The 19,182-nt window shown below is 38.9% G+C and overlaps 1 protein-coding gene across 4 annotated transcripts in view; it reads left to right on the forward strand.

Annotated features, from left to right (window-relative positions):
- Nucleotides 1-19,182, forward strand: part of ZNF385B (zinc finger protein 385B) — a 417,917-nt gene that overhangs the window by 321,958 nt on the left and 76,777 nt on the right. For 2 of the 4 annotated variants that reach the window (XM_029225781.1, XM_029225782.1), the window contains one exon: nt 11,430-11,575. The exons of the other annotated variants lie outside the window; for them this stretch is intronic. In XM_029225781.1, coding sequence (XP_029081614.1) covers nt 11,430-11,575 — 146 coding nt within the window. The remainder of the gene's footprint in view (nt 1-11,429; nt 11,576-19,182) is intronic. 4 annotated transcript variants of the gene reach the window in all.

Genomic DNA, 19,182 nt, shown 5'->3' on the forward strand with positions numbered 1-19,182 from the left:
CCTATGCTTTGAAACAGAAATACATATAGGAAGTATTTTACATAATATTGCCAAATCCTTGGTACAAACGACAGAGGGTTGGCTCTTTTCCACGAGAACAGCAATGTAATGGGAACATTTTACCACCCTTTGTGTTGAAATACCTACTCATTATATTTTCAATCTTCTTTTCCTCAGTGAGTCCTTGAGTTTTAGAGAGATTAAGCATTTTCTTTCAGGGTGCAACGCATTTTGGCCCAATATCTGCTTGTATCTCCCACTGACTTTTGGGCATCCCGAGGTGAGGAGAAATATTCCCCAGCAGCAACAGCAGCAGCAAAATCTGGAAAAGGTGACAGAGGGATCAAAGCCCAAACTAACCTGTGGAAAAAGTGCAGTTTTTTCCCACTCGTTTTCCACTTGCAAAAACGTCCTTTGAAGCAATCAGTTTTGGGGAAGTGATATTAAAAAGCAGGTATTAAAAGTGAAAACAGCAAGGCTGAGGTGAGGGAATTGATGAAAGCATAGTTTATATATATATATATATATATTTTAACATCTTTACTGGAGTATAATTGCTTTACAATGGTGTGTTAGTTTCTGCTGTATAACAAAGTGAATCAGCTATATGTATACATATATCCCCATATCTCCTCCCTCTTGCGTCTCCCTCCCACCCTCCCTATCCCACCCCTCTAGGGGTCACAAAGCACCTAGCTGATCTCCCTGTGCTTTGCAGCTGCTTCCCACTACCTGTCTGTTTTACATTTGGTAGTATATATAAGTCCATACCACTCTCTCACTTCATCCCAGCTTACCCTTCCCACTCCCCATGTCCTCAAGTCCATTCTCTACGTCTGTGTCTTTATTCCTGTCCAGCTCTTAGGTTCTTCATAACCTTTTTTTCCCCATATATATGTGTTAGTGTACGGTATTTGTTTTTCTCTTTCTGACTTACTTCATCTGTGTGACAGACTCTAGGTCCGTCCACCTCATTACAAAAAACTCAATTTCGTTTCTTTTGATGGCTGAGTAATATTCCATTGTATGTATGTGCCACATGTTCCTTATCCATTCATCAGTCAGTGGACACTTAGGTTGTTTCCATGTCATGGCTATTGTAGATAGAGCTGCAATGAACATTTTGGTACATGACTCTTTTTGAATTATGGTTTTCTCAGGGTATATGCCCAGTAGTGGGATTGCTGGGTCGTATGGTAGTTCTATTTTTAGTCTTTTAAGGAACCTCCATACTGTTCTCCATAGTGGCTGTATCAATTTACATTCCTACCAACAGTGCAAGAGTGTTCCCTTTTCTCCATACTCTCTCCAGCATTTACTGTTTGTAGATTTTTTTGATGATGGCCATTCTGATGGGTGTGAAGTGGTACCTCATTGTAGTTTTCATTTGCATTTCTCTAATGATTAGTGATGTTGAGCATCCTTTCATGTGTTTGTTGGCAATATGTATACCTTCTTTGGAGAAATGTCTATTTAGTTCTTCTGCCCATTTTTGGATTAGGTTGTTTGTTTCTTTTTTATTGAGCTGCATGAGCTGCTTGTATATTTTGGAGATTAAGCCTTTGTCTTTTGCTTCATTTGCAAATATTTTCTCCCATTCTGAGGGTTGTCTTTTGGTCTTGTTTATGGTTTCCTTTGCTGTGCAAAAGCTTTGAAGTTTCATTAGGTCCCATTTGTTTATTTTTGTTTTCATTTCCGTTTCTCTAGGAGGTGGGTCAAAAAGGATCTTGCTGTGATTTATGTCATAGAGTGTTCTGCCTATGGTTTCCTCTACGAATTTTATAGTGTCAGGCATTACATTTAGGTCTTTAATCCATTTTGAGTTTATTTTGGTGTGTGGTGTTAGGGAGTGTTCTAATTTCATTCTTTTACATGTAGCTGTCCCATTTTCCCAGCACCACTTACTGAAGAGGCTATCTTTTCTCCACTGTAGATTCTTGCCTCCTTTATCAAAAATAAGGTGACCGTATGTGCATGGGTTTATCTCTGGGCTTTCTATCCTGTTCCATTGATCTATATTTCTGTTTTTGTTCCAGCACCATACTGTCTTGATTACTGTAACTTTGTAGTATAGTCTGAAGTCAGGGAGACTGATTCCTCCAGCTCCGTTTTCTTTCTCAAGATTGCTTTGGCTATTAGCGGCCTTTTGTGTTTCAAATTGTGCAATTTTTTGTCCTAGTTCTGTGAAAAATGCCATTGGTACTTTGATAGAGATTGCATTGAATCTGTAGATTGCTTTGGGTAGTACAGTCCTTTACACAATGTTGATCCTTCCAATCCAAGAACGTGGTACATCCTTCCATCTGTTGGTATCATGTTTAATTTCTTTCATCAGTGTCTTATAGTTTTCTGCATACAGGTCTTTTGTCTCCTTAGGTAGGTTTTTCCTAGGTATTTTATCCTTTTTTTTGCAGTGGTAAATGGGAGTGTTTCCTTAATTTCTCTTTCAGATTTTTCATCATTAGTGTATAGGAATGCAAGAGATTTCTGTGCATTAATTTTGTATTCTGCATCTTTACCAAATTCATTGATTAGATCTAGTAGTTTTCTAGTAGAGTCATTAGGATTCTCTACGTATACTATCATGTCATCTGCAAACAGTGACAGCTTTACTTCTTCTTTTCGGATTTGGATTCCTGTTATTTCTTTTTCTTCTCATATTGCTGTGGCTAAAACTTCCAAAACTATATTGAATAATAGTGGGGAGAATGGGCAACCTTGTCTTGTTCCTGATCTTAGTGGAAATGGTTTCAGTTTTTCACCATTGAGAACGGTGGTGGCTGTGGGTTTGTCATATATGGCCTTTATTATGTTGAGGTAAGTTCCCTCTATTCCTACTTTCTGGAGGGTTTTAATCATAAATGGGTGTTGAATTTTGTCAAAAGCTTTTTCTGCATCTATTGAGATGATCATATGGTGTTTCTCCTTCAATTTGTTAATATGGTGTATCACATTGATTGATTTGCGTATATTGAAGAATCCTTGAATTACTGTGGTAAACCCCACTTAATCTTGGTGTATGATCCTTTTAATGTGCTGTTGGATTCTGTTTGCTAGTATTTTGTTGAGGATTTTTGCATCTTTGTTCATCAGTGACATTGGCCTGTAGTTTTCTTTCTTTGTGACATTTTTGTCTGGTTTTGGTATCAGTGTGATGGTGGTCTCGTAGAATGAGTTTGGGAGGGTTTCTCCCTCTGATATATTTTGGAAGAGTTTGAGAAGGATAGGTGTTAGCTCTTCTCTAAATGTTTGCTAGAATTCGCCTGTGAAGCCATCTGGTCCTGGGCTTTTGTTTGTTGGAAGATTTTTAATCACAGTCTGAATTTCAGTGCTTGTGATTGGTCTGTTTCTATTTTCTATTTCTTCCTGTTTCAGTCTTGGAAGGTTGTGCATTTCTAAGAATTTGTCCACATCTGCCAGGTTGTTCATTGTATTGGCATATAGTTGCTTGTAGTAATCTCTCATGATCCTTTGTATTTATGCAGTGTCAGTTGTTACTTCTCCTTTTTCATTTCCAATTCTATTGATTTGAGTCTTCTCCCTTATTTTCTTGATGAGTCTGGCTAATGGTTTATCAATTTTGTTTATCTTCTCAAAGAACCAGCTTTTAGTTTTATTGATCTTTGCTTTTGTTTTCTTTGTTTCTATTTCATTTATTTCTGCTCTGATCTTTATGATTTCTTTCCTTCTGCTAACTTTGGGGGTTTTTTGTTCTTCTTTCTCTAATGGCTTTAGGTGTAAGGTTAGGTTGTTTGTTTGAGGTGTTTCTTGTTTCTTGAGGTAGGACTGTATTGCTATAAACTTCCCTCTTAGAACTGCTTTTGCTGCATCCCATAGGTTTTGGGTCGTCGTGTTTTCATTGTCATTTGTTTCTACATATTTTTGATTTCCTCTTTGATTTCTTCAGTGATCTCTTGGTTATTAAATAGTGTACTGTTTAGCTTCCATGTGTTTGTATTTTTCACAGATTTTTTCCTGTAATTGATATCTAGTGTCATAGCATTGTGGTTGGAAAAGTTACTTGATAAGATTTCAATTTTCTTAAATTGACCAAGGTTTGATCTGTGACCCAAGATATGATCTATCCTGCAGAATGTTCCATGAGCACTTGAGAAGAAAGTGTATTCTGTTGTTTTTGGATGGAATGTCCTATAAATATCAATTAAGTCCATCTTGTTTAATGTATCATTTAAAGCTTGTGTTTCCTTTTTTATTTTCATTTTGGATGATCTGTCCATTGGTGCAAGTGGGGTGTTAAAGTCCCCTACTATGACTGTGTTACTGTCAATTTCCCCTTTTACGGCTGTTAGCATTTGCCTTATGTATTGAGGTGCTCCTATGTTGGGTGCATAAATATTTACAATTGTTATATCTTCTTCTTGGATTGATCCCTTGATCATTATGTAGTGTCCTTCTTTGTCTCTTGTAATAGTCTTTATTTTAAAGTCTATTTTGTCTGGTACGAGAATTGCTACTCCAGCTTTCTTTTGATTTCCATTTGCATGGAATATCTTTTTCCATCCCCTCACTTTCAGTCTGTATGTGTCCCTAGGTCTGAAGTGGGTCTCTTGTAGACAACATATATATGGGTTTTGTTTTTGTATCCATTCACCCAGTCTATGTCTTTTGGTTGGAGCATTTAATACATTTACATTTAAGGTAATTATCAATATGTATGTTTGTATGACCATTTTCTTAATTGTTTTGTGTTTGTTATTGTAGGTCTTTTCCTTCTCTTGTGTTTCCTGCCTGCTAAAAAGAAGGAAGAGAAGTTCCTTTAGCATTTGTTGTAGAGCTGGTTTGGTGGTGCTGAATTCTCTTAGCTTTTGCTTGTCTGTAAGGGCTTTAATTTCTCTGTCGAATCTGAATGAGATCCTTGCTGGGTGGAATAATCTTGGTTGTAGGTTTTTCTCTTTCATCACTCTCAGTATGTCCTGCCACTCCCTTCTGGCTTGCAGAATTTCTGCTGAAAGATCAGCTGTTAACCTTATGGGGATTCCCTTCTATGTTCTTTGTTGTTTTTCCCTTGCTGCTTTTAATATTTTTTCTTTGTATTTAATTTTTGGTAGTTTGGTTAATATGTGTCTTGGCATGTTTCTCCTTGGATTTATCCTGTATGGGACTCTCTGTGCTTCCTAGACTTGATTAACTATTTCCTTTCCCATATTAAGGAAGTTTTCAACTATAACTCTTCAAACATTTTCTCAGTCCCTTTCTTTTTCTTTTCTTCTTCTGGGACCCCTTATAATTCGAATGTTGGTGCGTTTAATATTGTCCCAGAGGTCTCTGAGACTGTCCCCAATTCTTTTCATTCTATTTTCTTTATTCTGCTCTACAGTAGTTATTTCCACTATTTTATCTTCCAGGTCACTTATCTGTCCTTCTGCCTCAGTTATTCTGCTATTGATTCCTTCTAGAGAGTTTTTAATTTCATTTATTGTGTTGTTCATCATTGTTTGTTTGCTCTTCCGTTCTTCTAGGTCCTTGTTAAGCGTTTCTTGTATTTTCTCCATTCTATTTCCAAGATTTTGGATCATCTTGACTATCATTACTCTGAATTCTTTTTCAGGTAGACTGCCTATTTCCTCTTCATTTGTTTTGTCTGGTGGGTTTTTACCTTCCTCCTTCATCTACTGTGTGTTTCTGTCTTCTCATTTTGCTTAACTTACTGTGTTTGGGGTCTCCTCTTCACAAGCTGCAGGTTTGTAGTTTCCATTGTTTTTGGTGTCTGCCCCCAGTGGGTGAGGTTGGTTCAGTGGGTTGTGTAGGCTTCCTGGTGGAGGGGACTGGTGCCTGTGTTCTGGTGGATGAGGCTGGATCTTGTCTTTCTGGTGGGCAGGACCACATCCAGTGGTGTGTTTTGGGGTGTCTGTGACCTTAGTATGATTTTAGGCAGCCTCTCTGCTAATGGGTGGGGTTGCATTCCTATCTTGCTAGTTGTTTGGCATAGGGTGTCCAGCACTGTGGCTTGCTGGTCGTTGAGTGGAGCTGGGTCTTAGCATTGAGATGGAAATCTCTGGGAGACCTTTTGCTGTTTGATATTACATGGAGCCGGGAGGTCTCTGGTGAACCAATGTCCTGAACTTGGCTCTCCTACCTCAGAGGCACAGGCCACAGGCCTGACATCTGGCGGGAGCACCAAGACCCTGTCAGCCACACGGCTCAGAAGAAAAGGGAGAAAAAAAGCAAGTAGGCAAGAAAAAATAAATAAATAAAGTTATTAAAATAAAAAATAACTATTAAAAAGTAATTAGAAAGAAGAAAAAAAATAGAAAGAAGAGAGCAACCAAACCAAAAAACAAATCCACCAATGATAACAAGCACTAAAAACTATTTAAAAAAAAAAAAAAAAAGGACAGACAGAACCCTAGGACAAATGGTAAAAGCAAAGCTATACAGACAAAATCACACAAGGAAACATACACATACACTGTCACAAAAAGAGAAAAAGGAAAATATATATTGTTGCTCCCAACATCCACTGCCTCAATTTGGGGATGATTCGTTGTCTATTCAGGTATTCCACAGATGCAGGGTACATCAAGTTGATTGTGGAGATTTAATCTGCTGCTCCTGAGGCTGCTGGGAGAAATTTCCCTTTCTCTTCTTTGTTCGCACAGCTCCCAGGGTTCAGCTTTGGATTTGGTCCCGCCTCTGCGTGTAGGTCACCTGAGGGCATCTGTTCCTGCCCAGACAGGACTGGGTTAAAGGAGCTGCTGCTTCAGGGGCTCCGGCTCACTCAGGCCGGGGGAAGGGAGGGGTATGGATGTGGGGCGAGCCTGCGGCGGCAGAGGCCAGCGTGACGTTGCACCAGCCTGAGGTGCGCCGTGCGTTCTCCTGGGGAAATTGTCCCTGAATCCCAGGACCCTGACAGTGGCAGGCTGCACAGGCTTCCAGGAGGGGAGGTGTGGATAGTGACCTGTGCTCACACACAGGCTTCTTGGTGGCGGAAGCAGTAGCCTTAGCGTCCCACACCCGTCTTTGGGGTCTGCGCTGATAGCCGCAGCTCGTGCCCGCCTCTGGAGCTCGTTTAGGCGGTGCTCTGAATCCCCTCTCCTCACGCACCCTGAAACAATGATCTCGTGCCTCTTCAACAGTTCAGACTTTTTCCCAAACTCCCTCCCGTCTAGCTGTGGCGCAATAGCCCCCTTCAGGCTGTGTTCACACAGCCAACGCCTGTCCTCTTCCTGGAAGCCGAAGCCCAAGCCTCCAAAGCCCAAGCCTCAGCTCCCAGCCCCAACCCGCCCCGGCGGGCGAGCAGACAAGCTTCTCAGGCTGGTGAGTGCTGGTCGGCTCCGATCCTCTGTGCGGGAATCTCTCCGCTTTGCCCTCTGCACCCCTGTTGGTGCGCTCTCCTCCGCGGCTCCAAAGCTTCCCACCCCCACCCTCCATCTGCACCAGTGAAGGGGCTTCCTAGTGTGTGGAAACCTTTCCTCCTTCACGGCTCCCTCCCACTGGTGCAGGTTCCGTCCTTATTCTTTTGTCTCTGTTTTTTCTTTTTTCTTTTGCCCTGCCCAGGTACGTTTGGAGTTTCTTGCCTTTTGGGAGGTCTGAAGTCTTCTGCCAGAGTTCAGTAGGTGTTCTGTAGGAGTTGTTCCACATGTAGATGTATTTCTGTTGTATTTGTGGGAAGGAAGGTGATCTCCAGGTCTTACTCTTCCGCCATCTTGAAGGTCTCCCCCCATAATTTATATTTATTCAGAGGATCTACCAGTACTTTAAAACAATCTGTGTTTTACATGGCAAATTGTCTGTCATTAAAATGCTAATGAGATGGTAAACAGCTGCTAAGTTTTTATGGTAATGAAGGGTGGCAGCTAAGTAGTTTTCAAGCCCTGTCTTTATTAGCCTAGAGATTTGATTGGGTAAGGGGGATCATTGTACATTCTGACCTTTGTTGATGGAGCAATCTGTTTGTCAGGTTCCATGTTGCATTCTATTTGATTTGAGTTTGTTAGTACAAAGTGACTCTTGCAGGCTCTCCAGGGCCATGTGTTAAAATGTTATCAGAGCCACCATTGTGGGCTTAGAGAAAGAATTTTGCTTCCCTTTGGGAGACCTACAATGGCAAAATAATTATATATTTCTTCATCAGAAATGTTAAAAGACAAAATTCAACTGAGTAAAATTTAAAGATCTGATCGGTTTTATTGAACGATTCATGAATCAAGCAGCATCCCCTCCAGTGAGCAGGGCTAAAGAGAGAAAAGATTCTTAAAGGCAAGACAAGAAAGTCGTAAACAAAAAGGATTATTTCAGGCTTAGGTAACCTATCTATGGGGGACAGAACCTATCTGTGTGGAAGATTACTTCCTCTTCCTTTGGGGGATGGAGAGGGCTAACATGACCAATTGCCTCACTGGTGCTGACCAGAAGATTCCACATTAACTGGTTAGGATAACATTCCTGAGTAGGATTACATTCCTAGGTTCTAACTGCAATTAGCTTAGGTACTAGCACAAGTGACCCCATTTTAGGCCTTTTGTTTCTTTTTTAACAGGCAGCTTTAAGTATACTGTATGCTTTTAGACTTTAGACTTTTGACAATTATAATAAGTGTAAATAGTAAAAGGCCATTGGTCTAATATAAGAAATACCTGTTTTTCAATTTAGCTAAGATTTGTTTTTTTCTTTTTTTGGCTGCGTTGGATGTTCGTTGCTGCACACAGACTTTCTCTAGTTGCAGTGAGTGGGGGCTACTCTTTGCTTTGTTGCGGTGAGCAGGCTTCTCATTGCGGAGGCTTCTCTTGTTGCGGAGCACGGGCTCTAGGTACACGGGCTTTAGTAGCTGTGGCACACAGGCTCAGTAGTTGTGGCTTACGGGCTCTAGAGTGCAGGCTCAGTAGTTGTGGTGCACGGGCTTAGCTGCTCCACATCATGTGGGATCTTCCCGGACCAGGGATAAAACCCGTGTCCCCTGCAGTGGCAGGCAGGTTCTTAACCACTGCACCACCAGGGAAGTCCCTTAGCTAAGATTTTGAAGCAAAGCTTTTAAGATAAATATTTTAGTAAATGCCTCTGTAACATTTGACATATTGATAAAATATATCATCTTGGACCTGCAAGCTCTGAAGTTAGCAATGTTAGAAGAATAATGTGTAATTAAATGCAGGGTGGTTATGTGAATGCCAGGCTGAGATCAGAGTATTTACTTTGGCATCAGAAAAAGAAAAAAAAAAATTCTGTTTGACCTATACTTTTGGCTGATTCTCTTTGGCTGAGTCCTACTCTATATTCCCTAATGGACGGGCTGACCTAAAGACTTGCCATTACGGATAAATGCTTCAGATGCCCTTCTCTTTTTTCAGTTTTTAGGATCAAAGTAAATGAGGTATGACAGTCCATTAAACACTACTGCGAGTAATGTTCTGGAATGATTTGAAATATTATGCAGAGTTTATTAAGGAAATTCATTACCAAAAAATATACCATTGAAATAGAAATTTTAACTATTCTGGGACACCGTGAAAGAAGACTGGTGGAAATTTTAATAGTCAGAGCATTTTCCCATACTGTTCATTTCTCCTTGAAGCCAGCAGGGAATTTTAGGCATATAATTATTTGTGGTCCTATGTAGGCATGTCAGGAGAAATTGGAACCTTCATACACTGCTGGTGGTAATGTAAAATGGTTTAGCCATTTTGGAAAACAGTTTGGAAGTTCACAAAAGGTTAAACCATATGACTACCATATGACCCAACAATCCCCAATTCCACTCTTAGGTATATATGCAAGAGAACTAAAAACATGTTGCCACATAAAAACTTAGAAACGAATGTTCATAGCAGCATTATTCATAATGGCCAAAAAGTGGAAACAACCCAAATGCCAATCAACTGATGAATAAATAAGCCAAAAATTGTACATCTACAATGAAATATTATTCAGCTTTAAAAAGAAATGAAATTCTGATACATGCTACAACACGGAGGCGCCTTAAAAACATGCCAAGTAAAAGAAAACAGTCACAAACAACCTCATATTGTATGATTTCATTTAAATGAAATGTCCAGAATAGACATATCTGTAGAGACAGAAAGTAGACTAGTGGTTACCAAGAGCTGGAGGTGTTGGGAAGAATTGGGGGTGTCTGCCAGTGGGTATGGAGTTTCTTTTAGGGATCATGAAAATCTAATATTGCCTGTGGTCCTGGTTACACAACTCTGAATATGCTGAAAATCATTGAATTGTACATTTCAAGTAGGTGAATTTTATCTCAATATGCCTGTTGTATTTTGTTTTAAAAGGGCATATCAGAGCCTGTCTCCTGGAGAGCCACCTGCAGGAGCGATTACTTATCTGCAGTATGTAGAGCTTACAGGCTAGAGAAAAATGCATGTTACCCTGGAGAGGAGTGTTTTAAATCTCCTACAGACAGGTTACACCAGATATGTAAAGACAGCTAATAAATTATTAAAAGGATAGTTGCTAAAATAATACAAGGCTCTTTAGAAATAAAAGTTGAAGTCAAGAATTTGGTTCCAAATCCTCCCTGTCCCCCAAAACCCTGCCTCTACCCTGATTAAAATCACCCCTTTTAGATTCTCTAACTCTCCAGTGTCCAGACTAAGGGCAACTTTCTGTTTGTTTGGGTTTTTTGGGGGGTTTTTTTTGTTATTTTTTTTGGGGGGGGTAGGAGTTTATTAACTTATTTATTTCTGTGTGAGGCACGTTTCTGTGTGAGGGCTTTCTCTAGTTGTGCCAAACAGGGGCCACTCTTCATCGTGGTGCGCGGGCCTCTCACTATCGCGGCCTCCCTTGTTGTGGAGCACAGGCTCCAGACGCGCAGGCTCAGTAGTTGTGGCTCACGGGCCTAGTTGCTCCGCGGCATGTGGGATCCTCCCAGACCAGGGCTCGAACCCGTGTCCCCTGCACTAGCTGACAGATTCTCAACCACTGTGCCACCAGGGAAGCCCCCTGTTTGTTTTTTTAAGAGAACAAATTGTTTGAGTGATAACTTACCTGGGATTGGACAGTAACTATAAGAGTCCAAGGTTTCTTCCCCTGGTAAAAACCCTATAATTATCTCTGATTTGCATAAAATGTGCCGACTAGCCATTCAATAATTGTGAATAGTAAATTGCATCTGGCTTCAAGAGGCTCCTCCCCTCCTCTCTCCTACATTTTTGGTGAACAAGAGGATGATATTCTGCCTCACCTGCCAGCAGGATCTGTGTACTATGTATCTCAGCAGAGTCTGAGCAGCCTTTGACCTTTGCCATAGGGACACATTCTGTTTCACTGTCTTAGACATTGAGCAAGAAGACCCTTTTTAAGTGTATTTTCTCCTCCTGTGCCATTTGCTGACTCCCAGCATAACTCTCTTGCTTGCAGGTTGCAGCTCAGCAGTCTTGTTTTTGCACTGTAAATTGGGGAGGGAGATGGATGTGAGCAAGAGATTGAATTCATTTTTGTTTTGTTCTTGGCAGGCAGTACATGCCACTCTACTACCCTTCCTGCTCTTGTGCGCACACCTACCTTGATGATGCAGCCTTCACTGGATATCAAACCATTTATGTCTTTTCCAGTAGACAGTAATTCTGCTGCTGTTGGGCTGTTTCCAAATTTTAACACAGTGAGTAAATGCATTTTTATTTTATTTGTCTCCTCCTCAATCTCTTTCTTTCATTACAGTTGTGAATAGGCAATAGATATAGCCTGTTTCCAAAGTGTGTAGTTTTAGACCATATATTGGTTATACATTATGAAAGATAATGCTTCACCCATGAGAGTTAGTCCAAACAAAAACCAGCATATTTATTTTATAAATATTTCCACAGGCGACTTTTCACCTGTTACTTTGTGCAATTTTGATAGACTTTTCAATGGCTTGAGAACCTGTATCTTTTCTGGGATGCTGTTCACATGCTCAAGAACACAATTTAGAGGTATCAAGCCACACTGATTTTTCCCTACTAGTAGAAAGAAAAAGAAAGTGTATGTTTCATCTTCCTGGATACATTTTTATTTGGGAGATTTTTTAGATAAAGACTCTTACACAAACAGAATTCTTATTTGGAGGCTATTGTAGATTATGTGAATCTGATTCTATTAGTAAAAGGAAAAAATTCGTTTTAGATCGACATATTACTTGTCTGCATGATACTTTGACATTCCCTTTAAACCACATGATAAATATTAGTGAATTACCTATAATTACCAGTGTTCTTCATTCAGGTCAGCTGACCTTCTTCTGTTTGAATGAAAGACAACTTTGTAGGTATGCCAAGTGGAACATGACATCTTTCAACAATAGAATTCAGCCTAAAATCAGTCCATAGCTAGATTCTAAGCTTATAGCAAAAGAAAAGGTTAACCAGTTCAGATGATTGCATAAATTCTGTCTGTTCAGTCAATAAATACAGTCAGTTGGGGTATGATGGTCTACCTGAATGATACAGCATTATAGAAGCTACCATAATCAAGAAAAAGAATTGCATTACCAGACAGTGAACATCTGAAGTACTGCCAAATATTTCCTTCTGCAAACGTATCTTCTGTATGAAGTGAAAACATCAAGAGGATTTTTCCTTAAGGGATGTAAATAAAATGTGCTGACATGCCTTCTGTTGTGGCTTAGGCATTGTAAGGTAATTAGAGGGTAGGGGAAGAGCCAACTTTTTAAAGAGCACTGGCCTCGACTTAGCAAGTAAACGGTTGAATATTTTCGTCCTCTTGGGCTTTTTCAGACACAAGTCACACAGGTTTTTTTTAAAAGGCCTGAAAAGGTGAGCAGCATTTCTAGTGCAGTGGAGCAACTCAGTAAGATAAATCACGCCTGTCCTGGTCACATTAATCCATCGGGAGTGACCATGCCAAAGCAACACATCGTGCCATTTTAGAGAACTTGAACTCAAATATGCTTATCCTGTCCTCTATCTAAACATGGGTGATACATTCCAGACATAATTGAATTAAGCTATACTTCTGAAAACATTTACTAGGTCTTTGTATTTTGATTAATGTACATTTGGAAGACAGCAATTATAGCCACTGCAGAAGTCCAGTCACTGTCAGGAAGCAGTACTGATGACGTGGGTAAGCATAAATGTCTCCTACTGTGGTTCACCTCTCTGTATTTTGTTTTTAACACGAGTAATACTTATTTCAAAAATTCAAATAAAACATTAGCATTCAAAGCAAAATGTCAAAGTCACCATTCCCGGCCCCTGCAGACACACTTATCCCTTCTCTAGAGGAAAGCGCCCTCAGCAGCTGGTATGCATCCTTCCAGCTCCTTCTAGATGTATGTTATGTACATATATAATAGGAAACCAATCACTGTTGTCTTTTTACAACTGTGGTCATCTGATTAGCGCTATTCTCTAAGTCACTTTTAGAGAATTTCTAAATGTCTTATATATACTTCTTTGTTCTTAAGGGCTGTAAAACAGAAATGAAAAGAATATTTTTATAAGTTCTTTTAAAAAAGATATCTCATAATGGCTTTTTAATGTTGTGTAGGGCTTACAGATGTATTAACTTGCCTTTTTTGTTTGTTTATTCTATACAGCAATTAACCTTATGATGTATTTGAGAAAATCCAAGGAATAATTCTAAGAGATGTTTGTTGTTTTTTCTTCTTAGAGGCAAATAAACTTGTAATTTTCAAATGAAAAATTTTTTTTTCGTGAAGAATATTTCTTTCACTTTCGTGAAAGTGAAATTTCGTGAAAGTGAAATATTTCTTTCACTTTCGTGAAAGTGAAGAATATAGAAATGAACTGCATGATATAGTCATTTTATTCTCTCTATATTATATCCAAGGCATTTATTGGATACAGAGTCCTTCTGGTAATGTATTAAAAATTAAGTCATTGCAAGTGGGACCCTCTATCATCTTGCAAAAAAATGAATTTATGGGATCATGGGATTACCCTTGATTTTTCACTGATTTGCAGTTTCAATTACTCTAATCCTTTTCCTATGGACTTTTCCATTCCAGTGTCTAACTCACCCAACAGATTTCCTAGGGCAATTTCATAAAAGTCACTGTCCACATTTTCCTAGGAAAATAGTTTTACATTACTACTAATAATTATACTAGATTATTATATTCTGTGATGTTTTACATTCTTCAAAGGACTCAGACCTTAGAACATTTTAATCGACCATGGTTATTATTCCTATTGTCTACATGAGGAAAAAGCGTTAGTAAAGGAAGAACTGAGTCTTGTATTAGAATCTTCTAACTTCAAAACTGATGTTCCGGCTCTTCTGTGTCCTTGGCTCTTTTGGTCCGTGTCACCTCCCACCTCATTCAGTGTGAACAAAGCTCAATCAGAAATCTTTTGTGCTCTTTTTCTGGCAGCATGGTAGATAATTTTCAGCAGAATCATTAAGTAGAAAGAGGAAAGGATTTTTTGAATGTAGAATGTATTTTAAAAACAGGTATAATTTCCTGTTAGCAAATTTTAAAAGTATATTCTACTCAGTAGTCTGTGTGCTCTTTGAAAACCAACATGAATGCTACCATAATCACTTCATTTTTAATCAAGGGTAATATTAGTAAATATAAGAAATATATTTTAACTCATAACCATTATCAGAAGAATGAACACTGTATTCTTGAGACCATAGCTGACTTTGGAAGTTCCAAGTTTTGCTATTTTCTTTGGATTTAAAATATATATATAAAGTAAGGGTTTCTTCCTGTTTTTATAGCAGAGTATGATAATGTTACATGAGAAACATAGCAAGAATGAAATGGGATCCTGTCATATTCCAAAGCAAATAGGTGCCTGTTCTATACTAAATTGTATGCCGTGAAGAGAGATGCTTCACAGTGTTCATTTAGTGGCTACCTTGCCTTTTACTCCATAAGACAAAATCTCTCGCAGTGTTTATAGGTGAGAATAAGCAAAAACTTCGAGACACTGTTCAGCAGTTCTGAGGAGACATACTAGGGAAAATGGGGTTTGGATCACTGATATTTTATGATGGGCTGTGTGTCAAGGATGCGTGGCTGGAGGATGAGGATGTTAACTCTGCAAATTTAAAGATCTTGACCTTTATATCTAAAGTTTAATAGGCTTCTCTGCCTGGCAACTCACTGATGCTTACTTCTACCACGCCACCCCACCTTCATTTATTTGTCCTTCAGGGCCCAACCTAGAGATCACCTCTCCTTCACAGGAAACTTTCTGTGACTCTTGCAGTCTGACTTAAGTGCCCATCCTCTGTTATTTCCAGAGTACCTCCCGATTACATCATATTCTCCCTGATTATCCATCTATCTTCACTGGAATGTCAGATCCTTGAGAACAAGGGCTCTATCTTGTTTATCTTTGTATGCTTGGTGTCTGGCATAGGTGCTCAATAAAACCCTTTTGAAGGAAGGAAGGGAGAAAAGAACAGAGAAAGGGCTCTAGTTCCTTGGTTTTCAATGTTCATGGTCCCCCATCCAGGGACCGGCATTTTTTTTTTTTTTTTTTTTGGTGGTACGCGGGCCTCCCACCGCTACCGCCTCTCCCGCCGTGGTGCACAGGCTCCGGACGCGCAGACCCAGCGGCCATGGCCCACGGGCCCAGCCACTCCGCGGCATGTGGGATCTTCCCGGACCGGGGCACAAACCCACGTCCCCTGCATCGGCAGGCAGACTCCCAACCACTGCGCCACCAGGGAAGCCCGAATTCTGGCATTTCTGAGCCTTATGTGCAAGGTGATAAGAGCAGGTGTTTACTTTTAATTTCCTGAGAATTGTCATCCTTTTTTAGTCTAAAGGCAATAATTAGTTATAAACTTTTCTCCAGCTGTATTTCTGGCTTTCTCTGTGTGGATGGTATGGACACTCTGCAAGTATCAACTGCATTCCTTATCCTAGGCCCTAATCTTAGGAGCATTTAGTTTAAAATCAAAGTTATTAATTACTGAATGTTATTGAAAACATAATATATGGACTAAACAGTACTGGGTTTGGGGAAGGAGATAAACAAAATAAATAAAACAAAAATACCCCAGTGCCCAAGAAACTTGTAAGAAATAGAATAAATAGGCTAGAAAAGGCAAGATAATAAAAACCAAGAAATATAGGGAAAGTGAAAATAGTTACTGAACTTTATACTGTTCAAGAAAGGCCAGAAAGAATGAATTTTTTGTATCTCAATAGAGCTATTTTCATTATTTTGTTATTCACGTTACTTCAGTTTGCCAACTGCTCCATGGTCATCCTTTAATTTTTGTACATGATGTTCGGTAGCTGCCAAAATGTATATAATTGTTTCTCCCTATTAGAATTAGAATCTTCCATTTCCTTTACTGTGGATTCCATTTTTATCTTCATTTTACCTGGATAATACTTGGTGTTTAATACTTGGTGTTTAATACCTGTCTAATACTTGGTTCTCCTTAATAAGATACTTCTTCAAAATTCAAATGAATTGCATACTTAACACGATGGATTGTGTCAACTTAATATGATAAAATAGGTCCATTTAGAAGGCATACTCACACACATGGTGTTATGGACTGAATGTTCCCTCCTCCCCAAATTCATATATTGAAGCCCTAACACATGAGTGATAATATTTAGAAATGGGGCCTTTGAGAGGTAATTAGGGTTAGATGAGGTCTTGCAGGTGGTGCCCTTGTAATGTGATTAGTGCCCTTATAAGGAGAGACCCCAGAGAGCTTTTCCTTTATCTACCATGTGAGGACATAGTGAGAAGTCATATGCAAGCCAGAAAGAGAGCTCTCACCATAACCTGACTATGCTGGCACCCCTGATCTTGGACTTCCAGCCTCCACAACTGTGATATATTTTTTTCTGTTGTTTAAGCCACCAAGCCCATGGTATTTTGTTATGGCAGGTCAAGCAGACTAAGACACGTATGCAACCTATATTTTGTATGTGATGATTAGAAGATCAAGTTTCTTTTTAACAGCCACATATTAGATACATGGACAGATATATTTGTGTGACTCTCCAGAGCTGTAGCTATAATCAAGAGCCACTCAAGACCACAGTCTCCTGTCAGTTTCTCTGCTGCTTGGCAGTAGTTTCCATGCCTATTTATTTCAAATGTCTTTGTGAGTCCTGCCATGTTTTTGCAACTGCTCCAGGAAAGCACAAGCACAGTGGAGGTCTCTGACGCTTTATTGCAAGAGGCTCAGTGATCTTTTTTTTGTGAAAAATAATCTGATTTTTATTACCTACCTTAAAATTATTTTTTCCTGACACATGAACAAATATGTGGAGCAGAATAAAGATCATTTCTAACGTATAAAGTCCCAAATTGCTGTATGATTCTTTGAATCATCCATGACAAGCTGTGGAATGAGACATGTGTTTACCATTTATTTTATCATTCTAGACTCTTTGAGATTCTGGGTTATTCATAGTTTGGTGATATCAATGACTATATAAAAATTTTCTTTCTTGTAGTAGAAATAATAATATGTTTATCAAGGAGGTCCAAAATAAAGAAATAGGGAATCAAAATCACATTCACTTTGCTGTTAATTCATGCCATGTTTCTCATGAGATGTTACTATAAGGAAACTTGAAGTAAGCTAGAACATTCAATGTTTCACCTGCTTTTAGTATATTTATTAATTTAATGAAGTCCTTATTTAAACATTTAAATACCTATTTTTCTTTTGTTTAAATTTTTCTTTAATTTTATTTAAATAAAATACTTTACCTCTGCTAATACAATCCGAAGTGAATTTTTGCCATTTGAGTCTTCTTTTTTACTCTAGTAATGCTTTCCTGTCATAAAATGTTATATGTCCCATATTTCCTAGGACAGAAGTATGTCCAGTACTTGAAATGACACATTTGTCCCAGTCAAATAAATAAGAGAATATGGTCGAATTTTATTTTCATGATATGCTTAAAATATATCAATGGGTCATATTCTTTCATATGTTCTAAAGAAATATGCCAAGTTGAAACTTTCCACAGTTACTCAAATTTACTGAAAGAGGGGAGGATGACAGCCTATTATTGGATTTAGATAAGTCAACAGTAACACTCTCCAGATCATTAGAAAAAACAGTGGTTGTAGGAACTCTTTGAAATGTGCTACAAAACTGTGGAAGATTTTTGTACAGATATTTAAGCATAGATTACTGTCTGGAAATTTTTACATCACTATTGAACATGGCAGAGAGAAAAAGTATGTAAACATGACCACTGGAAGGAAAACAAACTATGTAGTGATCTTCAGTATTATTGTCTTCCTCTACTCTTCAAACCACAAATATGTCCTTTTTAAGCTTAATTCACATCCCCTGCCTTATTCAAAAAATCTCAAGATTTATCTACCAAAGACTGTGTTCAAATATCCCTTTACTCACTCTTGAAACCCCTTTAGAATACATAGATATTATTGATATGGTATTTATATATACACAAGTATGCTTATATAATATGTGGTCATATGTGTTCTCTGTCCTTAATGAAATTATTTGTTCAGGTTATCTAGGAAAAAGAATGCATTCACAACCACTTACTGAAGGTCTACATGTGCCGGTCATTGTGCTAAGGAGGAGTTATAGTGAATAAAGGCAGAAGCTGCTCACTGTCTGACAGAAATTACTTCTTCCTCTTGTATAATTCACCATAAGATAACAGAGGATTCTGCTTATAATAAATAGTCAATTCAGTTGATAAAAGCTGCCAAGAAACATCAGATTAAGACTTTGATGGACCTTTAAGGGGTAAGGGAACACAAGGTTTCAGGAGCCTGTGAAAAGAGGCACCCATAGTCCCACCATGCTGTGTCCTCTTGCATGTCCCTTTCATCATCCTATTCTTAACCTCACATGGCTCTGGGACCTCACCTTCAGTGCTAGAGTTTCAAGGATTATGTGTACTTGGAGGCCACATCAGATATTCTGGCAAGGCAGGTCTTCAGTCTTGGCGCTGTCCCAGGTCAGCATTTTTTAAGAGTAGCGTCAGCTTGGAAAAAGTGTGTGTCGGCCCTCTTCCTTAAAAATGTATCTTATTCTTAACAAATCTCCAGTTAATTAAAGGAAGAAGAAACCAACAACAACCTTGTTCTTAGCTTCTCTCAGTGACCAAGGCTCTTTATGCCTGTGGTAAAGTAGGAGAGCTTAATAAATATAAAATGTGACAAAATATTATTGTACAAAACATTCCCTCCAGCCCAGAAAAGGTATTTCTAAATTGGTTGCTCTATAAACATTAATTGATGGTAGTGTTCCCTGAGAAACCTT

Source organism: Monodon monoceros, unplaced genomic scaffold (genome assembly GCF_005190385.1).
Source record: "Monodon monoceros isolate NGI ecotype Baffin Bay Population unplaced genomic scaffold, NGI_Narwhal_1 Super_Scaffold_16, whole genome shotgun sequence".
NCBI classification, from domain to species: Eukaryota; Metazoa; Chordata; class Mammalia; order Artiodactyla; family Monodontidae; genus Monodon; species Monodon monoceros.